The sequence below is a fragment of the Peromyscus californicus genome, unplaced genomic scaffold (genome assembly GCF_007827085.1).
Source record: "Peromyscus californicus insignis strain IS unplaced genomic scaffold, ASM782708v3 Scaffold_21__1_contigs__length_65335640, whole genome shotgun sequence".
Classification (NCBI taxonomy): Eukaryota; Metazoa; Chordata; class Mammalia; order Rodentia; family Cricetidae; genus Peromyscus; species Peromyscus californicus.
Window position 1 is genome coordinate 7,728,495 of NW_026294514.1, and position 27,993 is coordinate 7,756,487.

Consider the following 27,993-nt stretch of genomic DNA (forward strand, 5'->3'; position numbering starts at 1 on the left):
GAAGCCCACGCCCACATTGACATCCCGCCAGGCTTCCTGCCACCCAAACACCCGGGGAGAGCAGCTGGGGTCGCTGTCGAGCCGCTCCCGCAGCGGGCGCGTCCCCGGGAGGTGTGTTCCGTAGTTACGGGGACAGCGAGGTCCAGCGGTTGGGAAGGGAACAGGAGGGAAACGCTCAGTACCCGGGGTGCCGCAGGGGTCGAGCCTGGGTCCCCGAGAGCCGCCGCAGTCTGCCTGGCCCACCCCGGGACCCGCGACCCTGGCTGGCCGCCCCGCTCTCACCTGCTCGCTGCTCATGGCTGCGAGGACTTGCGAGCCCTGCACGGCCGGCCTGGATCGCTGCTGCGGGACCCCCGGGCCCAGGGACAGAGGTGTGCACCGCTGGACAGCTCTCTCTCTCGGAGATGGGAGCTCTAGCGTCCTTGCCTCCCTTGTTGCTAGGCAACAAGCTGGCGGGTTCCACTTCCGGTCATCGGGAGCTGCTTTGTGATCAGGCCCAGAACTTTCTGGGCGGCCCAGGAGAGTGGCTTCCTGGGGCCACCTGAGGGTGGTGGGCAGGCAGCTGCGAGGAGCCAAGACCCGCTGATGATGAAGTGGGTCCTCAGACTTCTGCACCTTTCAACGAATCTGGGTGGGCGAGGTCCTCTGCCTTACGCCTTCCCTTAGCAGTTTCTGCAGATTTTGTTTTTTGTTTTTCGAGACAGGGTTTTTCTGTGTAGCTTTGCGCCTTTCCTGGATCTTGCTCTCTAGACCAGGCTGGCCTCGAACTCAGAGATCCGCCTCCGGAGTGCTGGGATTAAAGGCGTGCGCCACCACTGCCCGGCAGTTTCTGCAGATTTCATTGTCAATGTGGACAAATGGAGTAATGTGAAGGCACTCAGGACCAGAGCCAGATGCATCGGTGTTCGGTTCTGTTGACACTAGAAAGTCAGCATTCAGAGATTCATTAAATCCACGCGTGACTGACTAGAGGAATGACTCTGTGTCAAGACAATACCTCTGGCGTGGGTTTGGGAGCGCATCAGGCAAGCGTGGAGACTGTGCTGTGAGTCACAGCTCTACTCACTTCTCCTGGAAGATGTGGACAGGATGTGAAAGCTGAGGTCTGAAGGAGGAGGAGACATGGATGCGCCAGGGCTGCTCCAGGCAGAGAGAAGATCACATACGAAAACCTGAGCCGTTGCGAGGCTATTGGAAGAACAAAGGAGAACAAGTCTACCAGATGGAGGAGCAGGGTAAAACAGATTAGTCTGGGGATGAAGGTGAAGAGATAAACAGGCGCTATATTTTAAAGACCTGATAAAATATGGTGAGGAGTTTAGACTTCAAGGGAAACTGCCTCCCACTGAAAAGTTTCTGTCTAGTTTAGTTTTGTTTGAGTTTGGTTTGGGGATGGTCTCACTGCACAGTCCAGGCTGGCCTCAATTCTCCATCGTTCTGTGGCAGCCTCCCAGGTGCTGGAATCACAGACTTAGGCCACCAAACCTGACTGCAAAGTCTTCTGTTGAGAAATGGCAGGATCCTGAACTAAAATTTATGTGACAGCTTAGGGGATCTGGAATGGCCAAAACAATATTTAGAAAGAATGACACATTTGGAAATCTCATATTTCTGATTTCAAAATGTAGTACAAAACTACAGTAATGGAAACGATGCCTTTTCACCAAGTGATGGTGAGAAAACTAGATATCCACAAACATGAAGTAGACAATTAATGTCACGTATAAAAATGGACTCACGTGGATAACCTAAGTGTAAGAGCCAAAACTTTAAAACGCTTTGATGAAAACAGAGGGAAGGCTTCACGGCATTTGATTTTCTTTTGCTTTTGTATATTTACTTTACTGAGGAGAGTATGTGGAGGTCAGGGGACAGCCTAAGGGAGCTGTCCTGCCCTCCTCCTACCACGTGTGTTCCAAGGATTGAACTCGGCTCATCAGGCTTGACAGCAGATGTCCTTACCCACTGAGCCGTTCCGCTGGCTCTGTGACATTGGATTTCGTGATAACTTATTAGGTTGGCCCCCAAAACAGCAAAAGAAGCCAAACACACTCAACTCTATTTGTGTTTAAATCCTTCGTGCAACAAAGAACACCATCAGAAGACTAAAACGCCAAAGGACCTAAAATGGCAATACCGTTCCTAAAGTGGAATCAGAACAATGTTTTACAGATTTTATACCAGTAAGAGATTTATACCCAGAATATTAACAAGTACTCTCAAGGACACAGGGAAACTAGAACCCTGCACACTACAGGGAAGTGTGAACTGGTACAGCTCCTAAGAAAAAAACAGCTTGACGGTAACTCAGAAAAGTAGAATCACCACATGACCCAAACATTCTACTCCTGCATACATACACGGAAATAATTAGCAGCTAAGACACAAGCGAATGTGGGTACACCTATCAGGAATGTCCATAATAAAGTGAAAGCAACCCAAATGTGTATACATGGAGTAATAGATAAAACAAAATGTAGTATATTCCAAAACATATGCAACAGGAATGAACTGTGACGACATTCTGCTAACAAAAGATAGGCCCCACGAAGGGACAAATATTGTGTTATTCTAACCAAATGGCATACGTGGAGCAGTCAATTTATATAGACAGGAGAATGGCGAGTCCCGGTGGCTGAGAATGAAGAGATCTTGTTTAATGCTACATAATTTCAGTCTTACTAGTTGAAAGAAAAGAACAGCTTTGCAGATGGGTGGTGGTGGGTGCACTGTAAGATGAATTGCTAAACAGTCTTATTAATAAAATACCTGGAGCCAGATATTGGGGTGAAAACTGAGAGATCAGGAATAGGACAAGCCGCAGCCAACCTCACCTTACCAACTCCTCAGCCTCCAGAGAGAGCTACTTCCTGTATACCCACGCCTATATCCTTTCTGTGCCCTGCCATCTCACTTTCTCTCCCCACCAGTTACATCACTTTCCCCTTTCCACCCAGCTCCATCACTTCCTATCTGTCTGTACAGACCTCCAGACCTCTATGGTTAACTACTGTTGGGATTAAAGGCGCGTGCCACCATGCCTGGCTCTGTTCCCAGGGTGGCCTTGAACTCACAGAGATCCGGATGAATCTGTCACCCACCGGGAAGCAGGCCTGGAGGATCTCCCCAAACAAGAACTGCGTTATTTTAAACAGGTGAGTTTCATTCGTGTTTAAACCCAAGTGAAAAGGAAACAGAATTAAGTGAGAGGAGGTAACTAATTTCAAATAAAGACACCCCTGGAAAGGGCGTCTTGTAATGAGAAGGAGGCGGGGAGGGAAAGGGGGAGAATGGCTGGAGAGGTATCCACGTGAGTTTGATAGTGTGTAGTTACCCGGGAAAATGAATTTCGTTTATCTGTGATAAAGCAGTAGGAAAGGCAGGAGGGGAAGGCTGGTGAAGGAGTTAAGGGAAAGGAAAGTTTGAAACTGGTAGCTGACAGGAAAGGAGCGAGAATGGGAGAGATGAGAGGACAGTCTCACCCACGGTGGGGGAAGTGTCTCAGTTAGTGAGGGCTGCCATCCCTAAGGGCTCTGAGCCGCTTTCTAAAGAGCGCATCGCACAGGCTTTGAATTCAGAGAGACAAACGCATCTTTTTTTTTTGTTTGTTTGTTTTTTGTTTTTTGAGACAGGGTTTCTCTGTGTAGCTTTGTGCCTTTCCTGGAACTCGCTTTGTAGACCAGGCTGGCCTCGAACTCACAGAGATCCGCCTGGCTCTGCCTCCCGAGTGCTGGGATTAAAGGCGTGCGCCACCGCCGCCCGGCGACAAACGCATCTTGCAATGGCTGGTACCACACAGGACGATGGTGAAGAGCACGAAAGAGTCTGATGAGGGAAGACCAGGAGAGCCTCAGAACCCAAAATCAGCAGAGGAAGAAAGGAGCCTCGGTAAGGATGGCAATGTGGGAGAAAATACTTCTCAAAGAACGAAGGAGAAGCGTCAAGCACGGACTTCGACTGCAGAAGTGTAGCACATCCCTATTTGGTCCTGGAAGGAGGCATCTGAGGGAAAGACTTTGGCCATGGGAAGTCAAATGTGAATAGTAAAAAGCAGAGCCGGAGGAACACTGAGCAAGTCTTCAGGATATGAAACATGAGGCTGAGAGAAGGCGGCAGTTGGTAAGAACTGGTACTAGAAAATGGGTGTGCAGCTAAGCAAAACGGGTCCACATGAGTGCAAAGCCCAAAAGCAGCAACCAGGAGGCAAAACAGTTTAGAAAGACGTATTGCCTGCAAAGGGCATGGAAACACTAGAACCATCTTGAAAGCAACACATCCCTGAATAAAGGAGACTTGGGGATTTTGTTTGTGATCTGCATATTTATAGAGATGGGCACTTCGGGGGTGCACACATTCCTAAGCTCACTCAGCTCAGTGGCATAAAAATGATGAATCGCATGCTTCTGAGCATTCTCAGTTCCATTTCAAAAAATCATTTATTTTTAGTATATATTAATTGTACAAAATAATGAGTTTCATTACAACATTTTCATATATGTATACATTGAAGGGAGCAGGCAAAAGCACCTGAGCCTAAGTACTGCCATTTTGACTTCAGACTCCATTTTACCTGTAGGGTGAAATATAGTTCAGGTTCCCAAGCCCCAGGGGAGCTGAGAACTTTCCAGTGGCTGACCCACCTCCTCCCTAAACCACAGAAATAGTTGGAAATAGTCATTATGCATCTTTAGTTCTCTAGAAACATTATTGCTGTTCCTAACAACAGACGGAAGAAATGAATCTGATTGGTTGGACTGAAAGGCTTGCATTGTGTCGATTGACAGTGATGGAACACACAAGAAAGCCCCTAATGTTTGATTTATGATTGGTGAAAATTGTAACTGTAACTTGGCAACACACGTTTGTGAATTTTATGATTATACCCCGGCTTCTGCCCCTGCTCGGGGCTGTCAGGAGAAACAAGGCTCCCGAGTCCTTGTCCTGCAGCCTTGACAGATCAGCGACCTGCTTATGAATTATTAAAAATCTTTTGAACCTGTAAATGTTGTCTCTCTCTTTCCTCTATGGCGTGTAACAAGCGAGGTGTAACAACATGTACTTTAATTTTATTTTACCCACAATTCCTCAATTTTCTTCTTCCTGCCAAATATTCCTTCTAATTTTATGGAATTTTTTTTTCTTTTAAATCTAGATTTCACATGAGAGAAAATTGTGGTGGACCAGGCCCCACTTTTACGAACTAGGGTACTCTTGAGTAGGGAGAAGTGGGAAATATTAGACAGAAGGGGTACCTAGATGACGAGAGGAAAGACAGAGACACTAGTAGCCTGGGTCAATACCCAATGGCCCAGAACTTTATTCCAAAGGGCTTTTTATAACAACTGCAAGGGGCGGGGCAAAGACCTCCCCCTTGCTAGATACAGCCAAGTGTAGACCCTTCCAAACACCTGGTACCCAGGCCTGTGGTCCAATCATCCTCTTATGCCGTCCTGCTGGGTCCAGCCACTAGGAAACCTCGGTGGGCTCCAACAGAAAACGTGACATTTGTGTTTCTGAGTCGTGTTCACTTTACTTGACATGGTGATCTCCAGTCACATCGTTTTGTTTTGCAAATGACACAATTTCATCCTTCTTTGTGGCTAAATAATACTCCATGTATCACATTTTCTTCATGCACTCATCTGTGGTACCTGGGTTGATTTTCACAGCTTGGCTAGTGTGAACAGCGCCTCGGTCAACACCAACGCACAAGTACCTGTATTGTATGCTGAGTATGGTTCCTCTGGCTATGTACCCAGTAGTCATACAGATGGATCGTGTGGCTCCCATTCTACCTTCAAGGTCTTCTCTCCCTCTCTCTCTCGCTCTCGCTCTCGCTCTCTCTCCCTCTCCCTTTCTCCCTCCCTCTCTCCTTTTTAACCTAATGCCAGTTTCCACAGCAACTATAATTTAAATTTCTACCAATACTACGTAACGATTCTCCATCCTTGCCAGCGTTTTTTTTTCTTTTGAGATAGGGTCTCACTGTGTCGTCCTAGCTGCTCTGGAATTTGTTTTGTACATCAGGCTGGCGGCCTAGTCACAGAGCTCCGCCTGCCTCTGAGTCCCAAGTGCTGGGATTAAAAGCATGTGCCACCACACTCAGCCAGTCAAATATTCCAATGAGCCAAGTTTACTGTTATGACCTTGCAAGTGACCCACGGTGGCTCAGTCACCCTGCCTATGTCTGGTACGTTCCTCTGGAGTCTCAGTCAAAACAAAAATAAAAAATAAAAACCCGACAACTCCCAAGTGTGTTCACATGTGAGTTCGGCTCTAACGCTACCTGCCTCACTTAGCCGCTAACATATAAAGCTGCACATCCCAAATCTGGAGAGTGAAAGCAGGGATTTCAGGAAGAGACAAGTGTCACCCAGGCCTGGAGGAAGGAGCAGGGTCTGAGAATGAGGCGGAGACCCAGCAGGTGTTGCTCTGTGCTCCGGAGGCCCAGGGAGAGGACTGGAAAGTCAGTCGAGTGTAGCAGTTTGAGTCACCCATATAGAAATATTAAAAACATTTAGAAGGTAAGAATAGAAGAAGAGGAAAAAAATGACCTCGAGGCCTTTTCCAGACAATGGGGGGGAGGGAGGAAGGTGTGGCTGACAGCTGACAAGGCCTTCTCCAAGAAGTTCCCAGGACCAGAGGGTTCTTGCTAGAAGCCCAAGCTCAACCGGACAACTTCATGGAGGCTCACAGCCGGCCTGAGTCGACCGGGGGCAGCTAGGGATTAACAACAGCCACACTAGACAGAGAAGAGCTGGGGATCGCCAGCCATTTGCCGTCCACAATTCCCCATCAATAAGCATTCTCCAGTGCTTTGCTTTCTGTCCATGGTTGTTACAGCAGATGTCACACTACTGTGACTCTCTACATGGCTTCTGCAGCCCTCCATTCGTATTTCCTCCCCAGGCAACTTCTCATTTGCAGAGCCCTGTTTCTAAATCTGTCTTCAGCAAGGCACCCTGCCAAAGTTCTGGAAAGAAAACCGTTTTATGAAATTCGACAAAGGCAGTGTTTTTATGCCTGCCAGTTGTTTGTCCTGCACTCTGTCAAGCAGAAGGAACGTGGCACACGGCGCTGGGTTCCCACAGTAATTCTCTTCATTGTCTGGGATGCCACAAACAGAGTACAGACACCAAAGAAGTAAAGTAATTCCTTCTCCTTGCCTTTCCACTAAGACCAGCTCAAAATTCTGACAGGCATCCGCGTATTTCTTAAAGTGAATTTTAGAACGGGGATGTTGCGCTGCTCGGTCTGTCAGGCGATGGAGAGGCATTATTTCACTCCTGTTATCTGTCTCCTGCATCGACTCCATCAGCTACTTGGAGCCTCACTCGGGTAGAGCTATCTGTATACTTTTGATTTACTAATCCATAAATGTGGAAGTGCATATGGAACAAATGCTTGCTTAAAGATTGTATACCCCAATTTGTGCTGATTCTAGAATCTTTTTTATAAGAGAACTCTTTTAGCCTTTAGAATACATTGTCTTAATCCTAGCACTTGGGAGGCAGACGCTGGAGACTCAGTAGTTCAATCAACCCTAACTCTATGGAGATTTGGCCAGGGGTGGGGCGGGAGGGGGATGCTTAGGCCAGATGAGATCGTGTCTCAAGTAAGAAAACAAATAAGGGACTGTGAGAGGGCTCAGCAGGTAAAGGTGCTTGCCACCAAGCCCAATGGCCTGAGTTCAATGCCCAGGTCCCACGTGGTGAAAAGAGAGAACCTACTCCCCAACGCTGTCCTCTGACCTCCACACATAGGCTGTGGCACGTGCACACACAATATCATAAGTAAATGTAAAAACAAATCGTAGTGTCTAAGTTCAAACCAATGAGTTCTGGGGTGCACGATGCTCTTTGCTACTTGCTTTTGTGCCTCTTGTTTTTGAAATGGTGGACGTGTGGAAGGAAACAGTGAACGGCGGTGTTTGTCTCCCTTTGAGGGCATAGGAGAACGGTACACTGAAATGAGGCATGGTCCACGCAGAGGCAGGGAGGCCAACTAGAACCTACTGGAGAAGGCAGCGGGGGAGCAATGGTGACTGAAAGCGGTCGGGATAGCAGTAGGTAGGCAAAGGTGACAAGCCAGGGACTGCTCTGGGGGAGAAACCGAGGGCACTGGCTGATGCACTCGGTACGAGGTCCAATGTCAGTTAGGGTCTGTTTGCGGTTGGTCTCTTGGTCTAACCATTTGGGAGACGTAGAGGGCATGGTGTGGAAAGAGAAAGGAATGAAAGATTTGATGTCAAATATGTTGGAGTTTAACATGCTTATTTAGATGACCAAGAAAGATGTCGGGGCAGGGAAAGAAGCCATTCAACTCTGTGTGTGTTACCAGCCAGGGTGTTGATTGGACGTTCATCCACAGATGATCCCTAAAGCCATGGAGACAGATGATGCCATCAAGCAAGAGGGAGGGAGAGGTGGAGGAGGGGAAAGGAGAGAGAGAGAAAGCAGAGGGAGAGAAATTGTGTTTATATTTTGGCTCCCTAAATATCAAGTTCAGTTGGCTTTACAATCTTGACATCTCCCACACAGCGTGTTTTGCTGTTACTGTTTCATTTTGTTGCCGAGATGATTTTATCACAGAGGGGAAGAAGGACAGAGGGAGTCTGAGGACAGACTCTGGGCTCTTGTTTTCTCTTTCAGGAGACTTTAAAAATCACACATTTTTCAACTCTTTCACGAAGTTATGCAAGTACAAAGTCAAAGCTAGAACAGATAGATTAGATAGAAAAGAACCCTGCGAAGTGAGGTCGGCAATTCATGCGTGTGGTATTTGTTCAGGAAAACATTGAAATATATGTGGACCAATTCCTAGGAAAACAAACAGACGTTGCTTTTTTTTTTTTTTACCACACTTGACCTTCTACTAATCACAACCAGACAAACGCGAGTACCTGCGTTATTTTCTTTCAACACTAGAGGGAGATATATTCACTCGCAAATCCGGAAGAGAAACTTGTTTTAGACAGACCTTCACTTTCAACATGGAACTTTTAATGTGGACTATTTAAAATTCTGATAATTTTGCAGTCACCAGGAAACACAGACATGTCTTAAGACCGGAGCAAATGACACATGTTTAGAAAGTTAACTGATTTCTTTGTCAGACCAGGATTTTTATGAATAGGTTGCTTCGTATTGGGTGATTCTATGCTATATTTTCAGGCCATACCTTAAGTCATTTTCCTCTGGAGCAATATGAAGCAGAGAGAACATAAACTAGCCAGTTTTTGTTTGGATACACATCAGTTGTTCCTCCCTGGGAACTCAGGGGATTTTTCACATTGTAATTTAAATAGTTAAAAGCTTCTAGAGACTGGTGTCTGCGGATGCCGGAATCACCATACTTCACCACATTCTTGCCTGTCAGGTGGCTTAAAGGTCATTGGCACAAAGATCATTCTGGGCTTTTATTTGCCCAATAAAATGCTTTTCAACTCTGCCTGGTAATCGCATAGATATGTAATGTTTTTGTGATTGCTTGGGGCAACTAAAAAAACTTTCTCTTTATTTGCTTTGGTAATCTTTCCAAAGAACATTCTGCAGATGTTCTATTTTTTTTTTGTCCTGATCAAAGGTTGAGTGTGATCCCAGCCAGCCATTCTCAGCCTGCCAAGTGCTTTGTTTGACCTTGTAAGTAATTTTATAAACTAATTCTGTAAGTCTTCCACCCCATAAGTTCCAACACTGAGATGTTTCTGGTGAGTGAAGATGGTGGCATCCTTTCTACCTCCAAGGCAGGAGAACAGAGTCCATTTTCTGGAATCAGAGCTGGTAGTCATCAAGCCTTAGTCTCTATTGGTTGATGAATGTTAGCAAGTGACTTTGAATCTCTCCATGACTATTTTGGTGTCTCTGATGTGGGATGGCACCCCTTCAGAATTGTGGGGATTGATTCATACAGTGTATAAAATGCACCCTGCTCTGGTGCTGAGCAGGCTTTCCAGTTCCCGTCTTCCTTGCTTTCCATCTGAAATGCTATCTTAGAGGCCTCTATAGAGCATATGTTTTGTATGTTATGTGCTCTGGAGTTAGGTCAAGTGCTGGTGTTAAATACAGAATGTGGCCTGGGTCCCATTTGTAAGACATGGTCAGAATTGTATTGCCCTGGGCTCCATTCCATTCACGAAGTTGATGGACTCACCAAGACCCCAGATGGTACAGGGTCAACCTCTCCTCGATATGGGCTGGGGAGGAGGGAAACAGGAGGAAGGCAACTGAAATTTGGGCGAAGAGAGGGGTGGTTTCTGACAGGAATTTACTTGTACAGATGTCCTGTCTCCATAAGGTCCTGTTTTCCACTCCCGGCTAGCTGAATTCACCTCTCGAACACTCCTAACATCTCCCAGGCCAATCATCTGGGAACACATGTTTTAAATTCCTACTTAGTCACTTCATTTGTATGTCTCACCAGCCAGAAAGGAAATCATGTCCTGTCTTGCAGTGTTTCATTAACACATTTTACCGTATCCAGTATGAAGCCAGCACCGAATACACACTTTCCACACCAGTTTTCCTTCAGTTTTCTCTGTTATGTGCTGTTTGACAATAAAACCTGTTGGAGTAAGTATAGATACAGCTGGAATATTTTTTGTTGGTAGCTTCTAAAAATTACCCCTTTCCTTCAAATTATAGATTCTTAAGAAGAAAGGGCCGAAAGGCATATGAAATGGCAGGCTTCTGTGTGCTGGTTTCCTCTGGTACCCACTCCAGGGATGGAAAAAGAGCCAGAAAAGGACACACCAGAAAAGCAGATGCAGAAAAGAATATGGAAGCAGATTCCTTCTGGTCTGCTTGTAACGAATGACGGATGACTTTGCTTGCTGCGCCAGACATGCTTAAGTAGCAGCCTCTAAATCCATACATAGTCCCCTTTGCTTGTCCCAGGTCCCCAAACAGGTGGTCTTTACCCAAACCCTTCCTTAGCATGCTGCCTTTGAACCCCTCTAGGACCTGACTTCCATCCCCATTGTCTCTACAACCTGCCTCCGTGCCATTAGGGACCCGGAGCGACGCTTTCGTTTTCCTTAACTGCTCTTCAGGATGTGTTACTGCTGGCCTTGGTCTCGGGTGACTATTCTACCTCCTTCCCTCAGCTCTCTGACATTTCCTTTCCTGTCACTTCTTTCGTCCCTGGACATTCCCTGACACTCTCAAAGTCCTTGCCGCCGGCCTCTCCCTCCCTCCGTCCCCACACAGAAGGCTCATCTACCTTTGAAGCTCCAATTGCCACCCCCGTGCTATGACCCCAGATGCTGTGCTCTCTCAGCTTTGAACACCAGTCTCTGGTGCCCAAGTGCCTTCACAATGGCTCCCTCTCATCACCTCACTCTTCAGAACTATAGGTCCAAAACGGTCCCTTCCTTGTTCCCTTGGGCATTTGACTTACAGCCCCACTGGTTTGCTAAGCGCGGTATCTTGAGATCACCTTTGTTTTCTCTGTCTTAGAATCCCAGTCCAGCACTAGTTTCTCTTACAACTCTTTCACGGAAATGCCACACATACAGATCATCCCTTCCTGCTAAATTCTACTGGGTGATGAGCACCTAGGTAATTGTATGAGTCCTTGATGTCTTTCCCTGTCCCTGGTCTACACAATATCTGACTTTAAAAGCAGAAAATGCCAATAGAATCCAGAAGACTATTCATCAGCTCCTTCCTCCTTACAAACCCAGCCATAGCTCAAACTAGCCTTTTCTCAATGCAAACTCTGCACTGACCATCATGGACCCTCTAGTCAGACGGTGAGCTCCACCTTTGGGCAGACGACTTCTTCACTCTATATTTTTTCCGTATAGCTTTATACTACACCTGCTTCAGTGATGCTCCGTCAATTGAGCTTTCTGTTCAAACAGCCAACCATAATGGTTTCGTGTTTTTTTTTTTCAATAAGAATTTCCACAGAAGAATCTTCTTGTTTACTAACTGTTATAGTTTGCATGAATGCTAATCTCTTTTCCATATATATATTTGGATATATACAAATGGATATGTATATATTGGATGTATATTTATGATTTCAATTTTTACTTACTCTTTAGGTCCCAGGCAAAAGATTCTCTCTTCAAGTCTTTCCTGACCATTCTAGGCATTTGTGACAGCCGGATTTACCAGATGAAGTCTCACATATCTAATTGAATGAATAAAATATCCCAGTTCTATATTTTGAAGAACAATGACTTCAATTGCTTTCTCAGACCCAAAGGATATACACATAAATTAATAGAAGACAGTCTGTTTCTAGACTGAGTCATTAGTGTTATGAGCATAAGTAATAGATAAAAGTGAACTCTCAGTGGTATTCTGTTTCCAGTGGAGTTAAGAAATAGCTTATGTTTATGAAATGCTTACCACCTTATCCTTATAAAATGAACATCGTTTTATAACTTCAGATTTTCTACTGTAATTGTGGGTAAGTGTCAATATACATCTGCCAGAATTATAGACTGGAGACTACAAAGAGTGAATCTTTGTGAATATCAGCTAAGGACCTCGGCTAGTTATCATAAATCTGTGGTTTTGCTCATTATAGTCATAATGTGACCACGCTAATACTGGTATCATTATTGGAAAGTGAGGTAGAAAATATTAAGACAATCTATGGGAACTGTATTTACCATTGTAATTATTCTATAAACCTAAAGTCAGCAGGAACAAACAATAATTAAGGAATATCAATTAAGAATAATAACATGCAGGGGCTTTGGATGATAATGTGTCCATGCGGGTTCATGAATTGTCATAAACATGTCACTCCAGGCCAGGGTTGGGGGGCACGCAGGGGAGATGTCTACCATGCAGGAGGCCGGCCATGCGTGTTTGAGGAGAGCAATGGAAGGCACACATGAGAAGTCGTTATCTTCTGCTCGGTTTTTCTGTGAACTTAAAACTGCTCCAAATAGTAAAGTCATGAATATCTCAAAGCCATTTAAAAACTCTATACTGTCACATGTCTAGGGAAGAAAATAAAAATTACCCTCAAGGCTCACTGCATTACCACTGCCAAATTTTTAGTTTCCTTCCAGCCTGATGCTCATCTGTCCACCTGTCTGTCAACGGACATCATGCTCATAGGCAGAGCATGTCTTGCTGATATGTAATGCAAATACATTTGGGTTCTTGATCTTCCTTTCTCAAAATGTTTAGAGTGAGTTCTATGGAATGTTTTCTGACTTCTCCTGTGGCAGTTTCAGTGTGCTGAACTATTATTATTTTTACTGTGCTAACATTTCTTTCTTGAGCACATTATATCATTAGCCAAGAGTAGCTTTAAATATAAAGCAGAGATTCATGATAGATATAATATTTTTATATCTGACGCATCATTTTCAAACCATATGGCATTTTCTTGGCTTCCTGGTTGTGTTCACTTATACCAAATGCTTCGTAATGGAGGCAGGTTAGAAGTAACACCATGCAAAACTGGGCCTCGTATCTCAGGAATTTGATCCAGCTGCTTAGGAGGTTGAGGCAGGAAGATTCCAAGTTTAAGACTTGCTTGGTTATAGAATGAGTTCAAAGCCAGCCTGGGCAACTTAGTGAGACCCTGTCTCAAACTAAAAAAGTGAAAAATAGTTTGGGAAATTAAATCACTGGTAGAGCACTTGCTTCTATAAGAAGCCCTGGATTCAAGCCTTACTGCCAGAAGAAGAAGAATGAGGAAGATGGAGGCGAGAAGGAAGTGGGGGAGGAAGGAGGTACCACCTTGAAGGATGTCTGCGCAGCATCAAAGACAGCTTCTGAATTGGTACGTGCAGATTTAAACTGAGCCAAGTGATGGGCCGAACTCTCCATGATTCTGGCCTGCATTGCTGCTGAGAAGTCATACATCTTTCACCATCTCTCATCTATGTGAAATGAGAGGGCTTGGTATGAGTTTGTATATATCATCTTTCTTCATAGAAATCAGTTTTCTTGGGTCATATACGTCATGCAATATGAAAGCTATTGTGAGTGGGATGTATCCAAGATCTCTTTCTCTGTATATTTGTTGTTGCTGTATAGAAAAGCTATTGGTTTGTGTAAGTTGATTCCGCATCCTGCCATATTGCTCAAATACTTTCGTTCATCGTTCCTAGAATTCTGATAGAATTTTGGGGATCTTTAATGAACAATATCGAGTCATCTGCAAATGGGGATTATTATTATTATTTTTTACTTCTTCTCCTATCTATATTTCTTTAATTTCCTTCTCTTGCCTTATAGCTCCAGCTAGCACTTCCAGGGCAGCGTTGAAAGGAAAGGAGTGGGGATAGTAGACAGCCCCAACCCATTCCCGACTTCAGTCGGATTGCTCCAAGCTTTTTTCCATTTAGGATGTTGTTGGCTGTGGGTTTCTTATACATAGCTTTTTGTTATATTGAGTTATGTTCCCTCCAGCCCTACATTCCCTAGGACTTTTATCATGAAGGTATGTAGGAATTTGTCAAAGCCTTTTTTTTTTTTTCATCTATTGAGATGGTCATGTGATTTTGAAAGCATTTGGCTGGTATTTCCTTAAAGCCTTATCTGTTCCTACTGTTTAAGGCAGTGTGACTGCTTATGTCTCAGAGGTCACCAAGGTTCTATTTGCTTTTTTTTTTTCTCTTGTGAGTCATAGTCTCACTGGCTTCAAGCTGCGATCCTCTCACCTCAAGCTCTTCTGTACAGGCAGTTCAAATGTGCAGTACCATACCTGGCTGTGTGTGTGTGCGTGTGTGTGTGTGTGTGTGTGTGTGCACGTGTGTGTGTACGTGTGTGTGCTTTTGTGCGTGTGTGTGTGTGCGTGTGCGTGTGTGTGTACTTTTGTGCATGTGTGTGTACATGTGTGTGTACGTGTGTGTGGTGTGTGTGTGTCTGTGTGTGTGTGTGGTGTCTGTGTGTGTCTGTGTGTGTATGGTGTGTGTCTGTCTGTGTGTGGTGTCTGTGTATGTATGTCTGTGCATGTGTCTGTATGTGTATGTATGTGCGCGTGCATGTGTGTGTGTGTGTGAGTGTGTGTGTGCATGTGTGTGTTTGTCGTCTGTGTTCTCATTGTCGCTGTTGTTTATTTTGTCCTTCGGTTTTAATAGTTCCCGTAAGCCAACTTTCACATTTTTCTTCTGCAATGTTAAGCTTGCCTTGTAATAGTTTCATTTTCTGTGTTATATTTTTCAGTCATAGAATTTCTGTTTTATTCTTCTCAAAGCAGTCCATTTCTCTGTTAAGGTTCTTTGTTCCTTGCCCTATGCGTTTCTTCCAGTTGGCTGGCCCTTCGTTGGATTCTTTATAATAAAACTGTGATTATAACTCTACAGCTTTCCCAGGGCCTGAGTCATCCTTGCAAATTATTGTTTTACCCGTGCAGGGAGACCATGGGAATCCCCAAATTTATAGGCAGTTAGTCAGAAGCACACATGACTGTCAGAGGGCGATTTTGTGAGGCTGACCAGTTTGTAGAGTGTATGCTGCTAACCCTGGGTAGTTAGTGTCGGGATCTGTGGAGAGAAATGTAAACATAAACTCACATGGTGCACCCACAATGGGTGACAGGCTAACCAAGCCTCAGGAGGTCTTGTGACGGCCAGAAGCCCCAGGCTAACTGCTTCTCTAGCTTTCGGAAGACTCATCCATTTTTCTTATTGCCCTATCATGTGAAAAGTTAAAATTTTGGGGTGATTTTATTGAGACAATCTTCACTTAAAGAGCTAACTGTATTGTCTTCACTTACACAATCTTCATTTAAGTAGATCCAATATATTGAAAATGCATACCTCTGTAACTGCTGGTGATCTATTCTTCTCTCTATGCTCTGAATTAATTGAACTATTGTGATATAAGACTCTTGGGTCAAAGTGTCTAAATTTCCTTCCGGTGGGATTAATCACAGTCAGATTATCTATCTTCACATATATTTTTTTTCAGTAATCAAATTTGTATTTCTATTTCCAGCGTACCAACAGGTTCAGGATCCAAGCAGGGAAGAACTATCTGATTTATTGACCTCCCAATGTGCCACCACAGAAAATGTCCAAAGTGACTCAAAATTGGTAGACGATTCAAATAGAACTTAAATGTGTTTGTTAATCATTTTTTTTCTTTACCACAACTTAATACTTCAGTCTGGGTAATTCATAAAGAAAATGTATTTGTTTCTTACAAATCTGAAGTTTGAGAATGTAGGAGATCTGGCGAAGGCCTTCCTCCTGTTGCATCAAAATGTGGCCTAGAGCTTCACAAAGTGAGAGAGAAGAAGTTTACCTCAGGTCTCTGTCCCTCCTCTCACATGACCACAGATGCTGTCACATGACCACAGATGCCATCACAGGACTCTCATCACGTCATCGGTCTTAGTTACCAATCATAGGTTCTATGTCAAAACGCCAACAATATGTGAATTTTAGGATTAAGTTTCCAACCAATGAACTTTTGTAGTACACATTCAACCTTAACACCAGGTTCTCCAATGATGTGCAAACATTTCAACTGTCCCCTCCCCCTCTATCAGTGTGAGTTGTCACTTTAATATCTCCTTAAGAATCTCTGATCACTGACCGTACCCAGTCTGAGCCACCTAATTTATATTCTGGGACTACGGACCCCATGACCAGTGTCAGATGAGCCCTGGAGCAGACAGTTCGCTCCTCCCCAGCTCTCCTCTTCTCCCTGTACTGTCCATGCAACATCCTCATTTCTTACAGGATTTTAGTGGTAGCTCTGCCCCAGCGATCAGAAGTTACAGTTGGCGAGGTTCCAGACTACATGGTTTCCTGTTTTTCAATCCTAATTAGCTAGGAGCTCCATCTAGAAAGCATCACGTCATGAATTGCTCTGGAGCGGACACTGTTTTAGTCACTCCTCTCTTGCTGTGATCAAACACCGTGACCAAGGCAACTTACAGAAGGAAGAGTTTGTTTGGACCTACGGTTCCAAACAGATGAGAGTCCATCATCGCAGGGAAGGGGTAGACAGGGCAGTTGTTATAGCAAGCTGAGAGCTCACGGCTTGAATCACAAGCAGGCAGCACAGAGAGCTTACTAGGAACGTGCCAAGTCCTTAAATTGTCAAAGCCCACCGCCAGTGACATACCTCTTCCAACAAGGCCACACCTCCTAAGCCTCCCAAACAGTGCCACCAGCTGGGAGCCAAGTATTCAAATCCTAGAGCCTGTGGGGGACATCCTTGTTCAAACCACCACAGGGGGACATTTTCCTTCAAACCACCACAGGTACCTTCCAGGTAACGTTCATAGGAAAGTACCTGAAGCTACAGGCTACCGTCCCCTCTGTAAAGGGAATTGTCAACTACAAAGTAAAGGAATTTCTCCTGGTCATATTTCTGCCATTGTTTATCCAGTCACCCACCCACCCCAGCCACAAGCACCGCTGTATCCCCTACTTCCACATCCACATGAACAAAATGCCTTTCTATGAAGCAACAACTAACATTTTATTTTTGTCCTGAAATCCCAAGATTGTCTTCAGGATTTTTAGTGATAATGTTACACCAAATGTACTTACATAAGGCATGGTGCCTAGCCAAAGATATCGAGAAGGCCTGTGAAAAAGTGTTTCTTGTTGGGTCAGCTTTTATTAGATTGTCCCCAGGAGCTGATATTTGGGGGAATAAAATATTATTGGTAAAGAAAAGCATGTAAAGCTTCCAAAAGCAAAAGTGTGTGTAACCAAAGAAAGGATAACATTTCAAGGCCTGTCCAGTAAAGCAGCTGTGAGATGACTTGCTGGAAAATTCCTCTAGAACATAATGGGATCTGCTGCTACAAAGGAAATATTTTCCCTTCAAGTGCATGGTATTAAAGTTCAATATGTTATGTACTCAAAACACCTCCCTGTTAAGGTCTGAGATCTTTCATAACAACCTCCTCCTTAGAGACTTGACTCTTGTTCCATCCTTCTCAAGAGCCTCGGCACCACTGGGGGTAGAGGGTGGGAATTCATGAAGTGAGCCCTCAACTCCAGGGACTCATTCCTTTCATGCAGCATCCAGCATCAATAACCTGGGATCCAAGCTCATTCCTCAGGCGCACGAGTGACTCACAATAGAGGATGCAAATCTGATAGCGTTTTTGCTTTCAACTAGAGAAATTATCTTACACTCGAGGGAGGGGGTGGGAGGTTGTACCGTGTGGGATTTGCAGGACAGTTGGACTGCTTGGAACACCTGCCCTAGCCTCTACCTAGAGGGCCAGCATGCCAGCAGGTGGCATTCAGGATGGGTAGGGATCAGTGAAAATGCTGAGGGAGGCAGCACACAGCACGGGCACTATTCTACATCTACGGTAGATGGTGCAATTGGTACCAAATCGGCCAAAAACCTCTTAATTGTCCCCCAAACTGTCCCATGTAGCCTGCTCCTTGGCTCTGCTAACCCCCAAGAGCACTTCTGAGGAGTAGTAAAATCCTCCTGGACTTCACACAACGTTCTGTTTACACACACAACGCCAGTTGGTTGACACTACAAGGCTGTGTCCTTCCATACAAAGGGCACCATTGCACTTTCTGGGGACAGTTATTCCAGAGACTTCGGTCCACATGGGAAGTAGAAGAGTCATGAGGAGGGCACAATGTCACAACAGAAGTCATAACAAGAGGTGTTCCCCATCACTTGGTACCCAGTCTGAGCCACCTAATTTATATTCTGGGACTACGGACCCCATGACCAGTGTCAGATGAGCCCTGGAGCAGACAGTTCGCTCCTCCCCAGCTCTCCTCTTCTCCCTGTACTGTCCATGCAACATCCTCATTTCTTACAGGATTTTAGTGGTAGCTCTGCCCCAGCGATCAGGCCAACGCCCTTCAGGCACTGTAGCGGGAGAGTCTTCTTGAGCAGCCAGCTTTGTGTCTGGCTATTGATTCCTGGTGAGGAAGCTGCACTCAACTGAGGTTAGAAAGTTTGTTTTCACATGTACATCCATCTGACCGAAACTCCAAGCTAAATAATCCTGCTTTTCTTAAGCCTGGAAACTCTAACCGCCGCGGGACATGCGTACGGAGCAGGCTATTCAACAGCTAAGAAATACTTGTCAAGCGTGCCGACTTGTCGGACCCTCTCTAGGACAGGGAAGCGGGAGGCTGAGGCTCCGGAGGCTGCTTTGCAGGGCAAGTCTGAGTCCCTGGGTGGGTGACTCAGCTCTGCTGTGCTTGGGGAAGATAAGTTGTCACATGCTTTTACCCTGAGTGAAATAGGTTACTTGCGGTGGGGGTTGTAAAGGGAAACTTGTTGTTAGATTCCAGTGAGTATGAAAGGACTCTGTCTGAGAAGACACACATTGGGTCTGCAATGGGAACTTTTCCTTCCTCAAGATAAAAGATTATCTTCAAAGTTATCTGGAACTGCTACTCCTCAGACCCTTTGAGCCAGGCAGATAAGAAGTGGAATTCCATTGACCCAGCCGCTTTGCTCAGCAGAGCCTCAGCATGCTGCCCCAGCCACCCCAGCCGCCCCAGCTAGGGAGCAGCCCTTAAGTCTGTTACAGCAAGAAGTGGTCAGAGGCTTTGGGGACCACTGGCTCGGGCACACAGCTGACTTTCTACATAAGTGTGCTAAACATCTTGCATTCTGCAGGTAGGCACTGCCTAGAGAGGGCAAGCTTCCCAGGCTCTCTGTCTTCTCTCTTCACTAACATACCCTTCTTGGCTTTGTTCAGGGCTCAGACCTGACAGAGTCAGGCTTGGCCATTTCCCCCTTTGCCAGGAAATGGTAGAGAGATCAAGACACACTGCTGAGGGGCTTTGCAAATAAAGCCTTTCTTTCCTAACAAAAGGAAGCTTCACTTGACTGAGTTACTCAATTAACTTGTCCCCCCAGCCCTCCCTCTGGACTTCCTGTTGGAAAGGTGATAAATTCTGCTGTCCAAGCTCTCTTGGATATAGTAAAGTCACAACTAAATGCACCCTAGCCAGTCCCAGCTGGAGAAGTTTGCCTTTTTTCTGAAAGTACTAAAATCCATGGGCTTTCGATTTATTTATAAGTAGACAAAATTAGCATTCACAGTTGAATTTGCCCTTCTGCAGAATGGGTGTCTAACAGTGGCAATAATTTCAAAGTAATAATCTGATTATCATACACAGTTAAAAACCTTAAAATAGCACACAGCAAAGACTCAGTGGAGTTGTCAAGCGTTGTTATTGAGATGACAGGCAAGGCTACTGATTCTGGAGTAAATTAGAAGGCCCGTGACGGTCAGCTTGCTTCTTCTACCATGTAAGGGCATAGCAAGAAGGGCCCATCTATGGCAAGGAGCCTCAGCCACAGGAATCAGCTGGCATCTTGATGTTGAATGTCCTAGCCTCCTGAGCTGGAGGCAGTCAATTTCTGTAAGGTATTTTTGGATTACCGTTCAAACAGACTAAAACAGGCCATAGCCAGGGAATATAGTCAGTTTCTAGAAACTGACAAGGGAAAAAAAAATGAGATTCTTCCCTGAGCCTCCAGAAAGAACACAGGCCTTTGGCAAAATGAGTTTAGGCTTCTGACCAGCAGAACGGTATGAGAATGAATGTGTGGTGTCGTGAGCCCCACATCTGTGGCCATCTTTGCAGCAGCAGAGGAAAACATTACACCTGGATAGCCAGACATGATGTGCTGTGATGTTAGCTTGGATATTTCTGCTATAAAAAACAGAAGCCACAACTCCAAATGGCTTAGATATGATGTATTGTCTCACACATGGAAAGAGAGTGAGTGTCGGAGTCAGTCTGTTCCAGGTTAGCCAACCTTACAGCCTGACTGTGAGGTCCAGAGCTCATGCCTGTCTCAGCCTCAAGGCCACGTTCCTCCGCTCCTGGTTGGGTTTGTTTATTTCAGTTCCAAGCATTTGATGCTTAGACAGGATTGCCCAAAGCGCAGAAGAGACAGCTAGCTGCATCATGTATTCCTTCCCAAGCAGTGGGACGAGGTCCTCAGAAGCAGAGCGCCGTCCTTAAGCCAGTTGCTGGAGAAGGAAGGACTCAGGCTTGGCCCACTGGTCCCGTGGAAGGGCTTGGTGACCCTCTTCCTGGTTTTTGTAAGAAAGGACAGGGAGAGAAGACTGTGTGTGGCTGAGCAGTGAGAACAGTGTCTGCTCTCTTTCAAGGATCCTTGGAGCATCAACTTTCTAACTGGCAGAGCTGTATCTCCAATGCCCATTAACAAGGGAAATCAATGAGTTGTGCTACAGCCACATGGTCAATTATTATTAAATACCTTAAATTAATGGCCTTCAGCTGTAAAAGGCGACAGGAATTAATGTTTGTATCTTAGCAATATGTCTAATCAATATATTACTAATTAATAATAGATTAATGGCATAATTACAATATATTCTAATTTTGCTATGCTATATATGTGTGTTAACAAATGCTATTCTATATATTACATAATAATAACACATATGAGTGTGTGCTAACATTACTCTTTACACTAATTGAGATATCGGAATTAATAACGTGTTGGACACTCATACACACACATTTGGAACTAAGAAGGACAAGACACATGAAATGTGAGGGACGATCACCTCCATGGCGAAGGTGTGGAATCAGAGTGAACTGGGGATGAACAACAGACAGAGGGCGGATGTCTGCAATGTTCCTCTTCTCGGTCTTGGCCATGTCACCAACTGTGTCTTCTTGAGTCTCGACTGTCAGTTTCACACTTCTCCAGCAGGCATGGATGGCGATGCCCGCACCACGCATCTGATCCACATCCCGGTGTTCATTCTGTAACTGGATGGTGAATAAGTGTGATAAAATAGACACCTGTGGACCAGTGACAAAAATGCACCACAAGCCAAGAATTACAATCCATCCCACTTTCACTGTTGCTAAAACATGAGATGAGTGGCCTTGCTTCACACACTTCCATGATTTCTAAATTTCGGTGAGTAACACTACATTTTTCAAATATAAAAATGAGAAACTTATCTAGAACCTCACAGATTAAAAAAAAATCAATAGATATAAATACCTGAGTCTAAAGAGACCAAAAGCTATGGTTTAATTAACACTGAGATTCAAACAATGAGTAGTTTTATTATCTAGGCTTGACTTTATACTCTTAGTCCTGATAATTCAGATCCCTCTCTGAGAATCTGATCAAACCGGGTCCTATAACAACCTCAAAGCACTATGTTTTATATTATTATTGCTAACATCAATTTGATTTAAATAAAATTAGATTTGCTTTGTATCAGGTCTTAGGCTTAGTATCTTCTACCCGTGGCCAGTTTAATGTTCACACTACATATATGGCCGTTTCCAATGTCATTAGAATTTGACAGATGGGGAAATTGGAGCCCAAAGGGTGATGATGCCTTGTCTAAGATCACTTTCCCCAGTAAATGACTGGGTAGCACAGACTGAGAGGTATCTGGGTCTTAGAACCACATGTGAGGGTGTTTTGCCTCATAGTTTCCCAAGGAGGCATCCAGAGATGGCTGGAGATAGATGCAGAGATGCCCAGGGAGGGAAGAATCCGGTGGTTGGAGCTGCTTAGGTTTCTATCCTGTCTTCCACCCCTTGAGCTCTGTGACTTGGATCTCTGGGGTTCCATTCCCATGGCCATGAACCTGGGATGACAGAGATGCTGTACATTAATTAGATTCCCATCTGTGGGGCACTTGGAGCAATGTCTAGTGTGTGGCTGCCTTGTGGTGCCAGCTGTTGTAATTCTAGCATGAATTTTCGTGACATTACTTTATTCTCCCTGCCCCTCTATTTTCTCACCTCACCACATCCTCCTCATTGGGCAGTCCATAGGTTGCTCTGGATTATTTGGAAAATGAAACAAGATACAAACAAACACAGAATGGACAATAACCTTCATAGTATTATTTGAAATGTTTTAATGTTATGGAATAGCAAGTCAAAATGGCACAGAGCTGATGTCCCTTTGCAGTTGAAGGAACACATGTCTAGGAACATGGGATAGTACATGGTCTCCACCGTTAGCTATCCCCAGTGAGCATCAACTCTATCAGTCCCGGGCTCTGCTCTGACAGGTAGAGATGGCAATGGTGTCATTGTCCCCTCAGTGCTCTACCCTGGCGTTCTTCAGGTGGCCCTGTTCTGACATCACATGGCACACACGTGTACTTAGTGGGTACGCACTCTGTGCTAGGCTCAGTTCGAGGCATACAACGTTGGACATACAAAGTCCCCCAGAGGAGGGACATGCAGTCCTACACCAGTAGATGTACATTGTGCAGAGTTAGTGTGGGTGTGGGTGGGTGGGTGTGACCACATGCATGCATGTGCAAGTGCTCACGCGTGCACTCGTGAAGATGTGCACACACACACAGAGATGGCTATCTCAATTGCAAGTGACAGCTTTCCAACTTTGAAGAACCCCCCAACCTCAAATGGAAAATAGCTGGTGTTAATCTTAACCATGCAGGAACAGATCCCCCCCTTTTATTTGACTGAGACATATACATATTTCTACTAGATTTTCTAACTGCATTTGTCTACATCATAAAAGTTGGGTTTGTGTTTATTTTAGCTGGATGAAAATTTTCAGCCCAGAATATTCCTCCTAAACAGTAGTTGGCAGAAATGTTCTCACTTTCATGTTTGATTATTAAGTTAGATAGAAAACAAAGATATCACTGTTCTTTCATGCTTCCCATCATTGACATTTTCTATAAATAGAAATTTTGATCATTGTCAAAGACAAGATCGGGCACCAGTCTCCTCGGAGAACAGAATGTGGGTCTCTGATTCAATTACAGATGGAGCTGAATTTGATAGTTCGAAACTATCTGCCAATAATAGCTTTGTAGCCACAGGTAATGTGACTACTAAGTGCTAAGATTTGAAGTCAAGTGAGAAAAAGGCCTATTGTGAGTCATATTCTACCTCTGCTACCCAGTTCCTCACACATTCATCCAATGACCAGCATGTGTGTCTGTACACAGCAGAAAAGCCCACACACTGTTGAAGACTATGCTTCAGCAACAGCAAACACCAGACAGTCTAGTTCCAAAGGCCATTAGCAGATAAGTCTTTGCATCTAAATAAAGAAAAAGAATCCAGGAAAAAAATCTAAAACTCGTTTTTCAGTCTGTCATTGGGGTTTAGTATTGCTTAGACTGAGCCAAAATTATTTTAAAATCTTATTTCTCAATATGAAATAAAAAGAAAAAGAGAGAAGGCACACAGATGACCAAAGGGCAAACAGCAAAAACCAAAGTCCTCTTTTTCTATAAAACTTAAAAATGGGAACTCAGCTGATGGGCCTTAAAATATCATAATTTTTTTCTAAAAGGAAAAAACAATTTACATATTCTTTAACCTTGACATTATACTTTCAAAACATTATCTTAAGGAAATAATTGTGAACTTATGAAAACAATCACCTTTAAGGATAATAGCTACCTTGTCTCCAACACAGCATATTTTAAGAATGAAATGTCCAGAAGTGAGAGAACTAGTTAAATAAAAGATGAGCTACCCACAAAATGTCAGGTAATGGTATTATTGAAAATAATGTTATGTTAAGACATTTTGTGACAAGAATAACCTTGTGATGTGTTAACTAAAACTGCATGGATCCCTTATAGAGGTTTAAATTGAATTTATTTTGTTGCACTTTCTATGGTCAGTGCATTTTCTGCTTTAATTAAAACAATAAAATGTAATAGAATGCTTTCAATAAGAGATTTGTAAAACATTATGTTTCTTTAATATAAACTGGTAAATGCTGTTAAATGGATATGAAAATTCACCTTATAACCTGTTATTAATAGAATATTTCTGTAAAAAAATAGTCTATTAGTTTTTATCAATGTGATTAAAACAACAAATGCAATATTTATTGAAAGCTCGGAGAGCTCAGGCTCCCACTGCTTCTCTTCAGATGGTTCTACGGTACATGAGTAGGGGTCACGTGAGTGGGAGACAGATAAAATTTTAACCTTGCTTCATGGGAAGCAGGTGGGAATGAAGGGAATTGATGGGTGATCGAGTCACTAAGGGCAATACAGCAGAAGCAGCCCTGACACTCAGCTTGGCCTTCAGCACATCCCTTCCCTGCTCTACATTGTCTGTTACTGTGAACTCAATATTTTGTCTCTCTCAAAATCCACAGGTTGAAGCCTCCAGTGATGGTATTTGGAGTTGAGGCCTTTGCAGGTAATAAAGATGGAACACCCATGGATATTCCTGGTGCCATTAGCAGATAAGTCAGGATGAGAAAGATACCTGGTTCTCTGCACTGTGTAAGGATACAATAAGAAGACATCGATCTGAAAATCGGGAACTCAGTTGGCTTTGATCTTGGACATTCAGCCTCCATAACTGAGGAAAGTAATTTTTTGATGTTTAAGCTACTCAGCTTGTAGCATTTTGTAAATAAATTTGCCACTTTATTAACCAGAGTCCATCAAGGGTTGGACAACAGGAATGGAATGCCATGATGCTTTTCTTCTCCTTAAAAATGATGGAAATGTACCTGTTGCTAGAGTTTTCCTGCCTGGCCCACAGTCAGGACAAATCTCTCTCACCCGCCAGTCCCACAGCCGCTCAAACCCAACCAAGTAAACACAGAGACTTATATTGGTTACAAACTGTATGGCCGTGGCAGGCTTCTTGCTAACTGTTCTTACAGCTTAAATTAATCCTTTTCTATTAATCTATACCTTGCCACGTGGCTTGTGGCTTACCGGTACTTTACATCTTCCTTGTCCTGATGGCGGCTGGCAGTGTCTCTCTGACTCAGACTTCCACTTCCCAGCTTTATTCTCCTCCTTGTCCCGCCTACACTTCCTGCCTAGCCAATGGCCAATCAGTGTTTTATTTATTGACTAATCAGCAACACATTTGCCATACAGAACATCCCACAGCACTTCCCCCATTTTTTTTTTTTCAAAAAGGAAGGTTTTAACCTTAACAAAGTAAAATTACATGTAATTTGGGAATTTGGGCGTAGCTTCTCTTACTACTTCCTGCTGGAGGGGGGCGCTGTATCTTATGGGGACATAAAGAAAATTTTAGGATTATGGAATAGTCCATGAGGGTGTATTGTCTGAGCCAGTTGCCTTCAAATCGTTCTGGATGTTGGATCATCTGGGCCATGGTGTCATTGGAAACCTTTCAGGGGGTCTTGGCTGGTCAAACCTGATGTATCTTAATCTGGAACAAATCCATAGCCTTTGGCTTTCTGTGGGAACAAAAGAGACTCTTTTCCAAAGCAACATATCCTTATATCCAAATTTTGAAGTCAAGGTACCTTTAAAATATACATTTCGGCATAACTCAACAGCTTTTACAATCAAATGTTTTTCTGCAGTTAAAAATCCCAAAGACAACACAATCCAGATTCTCTGTGTAATATTCATCTTTACATGGCTTATTTTTATATTAATTTTACTGTCTCTTTAAAGACTTTATTTTTTAAAACTATGTATTTGTTTCTATAACTCTATATATCACCTTTTTTGTCTCTTTCAAGCCTACATATATTTTACACACATTGTAAACTATTACATCTGAATCTGTCTTATTGTGAACCTGTTGCTTTAAACTGCAGCAGCTGTGGCTGCTGGCTCTGCCCACCTCAGCTTCCCAACATGGCGGTGGTTTTCCACCAGCTCTGGGAGCTATCGGGGGTCTATGCTTTTATCCAAGCAGCGTGTAGTCCAGAAACCTCTTTTTTTGTTTTATACTAGCAAAGTATAAATCCACCATGCAGCTTAATGTGCTAATTGCGAGGACTCATTCCCGCCATAGGGCAGGTCAAGCACGCACGCTAGGAACCCACAAGTAGCTCAAACCAGCAGCTGCCGCTCATTTGAGAGAGACAATTAGGAAGCTGTTTTTAGCTCCGTTTTAGAATCTTTTTTCTCAGTTTTTAGGTGGAAACTCTTGCCACCACGTTGGACGCCATTTGTTGCTAGAGTTTTCCTGCCTGGCCCACAGTCAGGATAAATCTCTCTCACCCGCCAGTCCCACAGCCGCTCAAACCCGATCAAGTAAACACAGAGACTTATATTGGTTACAAACTGTATGGCCATGGCAGGCTTCTTGCTAACTGTTCTTACAGCTTAAATTAATCCTTTTCTATTAATCTATACCTTGCCACGTGGCTTGTGGCTTACCGGTACTTTACATCTTCCTTGTCCTGATGGCGGCTAGCAGTGTCTCTCTGACTCAGCCTTCCACTTCCCAGCTTTATTCTCCTCCTTGTCCCACCTACACTTCCTGCCTAGCCAATGGCCAATCAGTATTTTATTTATTGACTAATCAGCAACACATTTGCCATACAGAACATCCCACAGCATGTACCATAGTTTTTAAAGGTTGGGTGAAAATCTCTGACTAAATTGGTAAACATTGCTGAAGCCCAGAGATGAGTTATCTCAACACAAGGGATGGCCGGACAGACTCTTTGCAAGAAGCAAAGCAACAGTCCCCCTCCATGTGGTAAATAATCCACGGCTAGAGCAATGACCACCCGAAGAAATAATGCAGGAAAATTTACTTAAAAGGGAAAACATTAGAACCAGGTCACTCTGGAGTACAGATAGTCATAAAGAACTAGTTGCATGATCTTTCCACAAAATTCCTTGGCCTTAAACAAATCAGAAAAAAAGATTTGTCTGCCTCCTTAAAAAAATGCGAAAGTTCATGTTTCAGAGTTTAAAAAGATATAATTTAGGAAAGGATAACTACAGACAATACTTTCTGCTAAGAACAAAAACCAAAGTGAAAAAATATTTATGGACGTTCCCATAATTCATGTGAAGGCTTTGTAACATCAACATCCAACAGGAAATGAAAGGCCTTTGGGAGACTGGAGGACAGCAGTAACCTCTCTCCTACCCACACCTCTGTGAACTGCAAAGAAAGTCCTTATTTTTAGTAAGATGGCTATCACAATTGCAAACAGCACTTCTGGACGTGTGTCCACAGCCCTGTGCCAGCATCTCTCTGGTGATGTGCAGCCAAACCCACCAGAACATTCTGTTTTTCAGAAGTGGTTTTGTCTCAGAATACATTCACGTGGAGAGCAGGGAAGGACCACTCCAGTT

At 44.0% G+C, this 27,993-nt stretch overlaps 1 protein-coding gene across 1 annotated transcript in view; it reads right to left on the reverse strand.

The window, feature by feature from the left end:
* The window catches only part of Dnah7 (dynein axonemal heavy chain 7), a 260,952-nt gene extending 257,808 nt beyond the window's left edge, over positions 1-3,144 (reverse strand). The window contains exon 1 of the mRNA XM_052749441.1: positions 283-3,144. Within this exon, the coding sequence (XP_052605401.1) occupies positions 283-297 (15 nt within the window). The 5' untranslated portion in view covers positions 298-3,144. The remainder of the gene's footprint in view (positions 1-282) is intronic.
* Between the last annotated feature and the right edge of the window lie 24,849 nt (positions 3,145-27,993).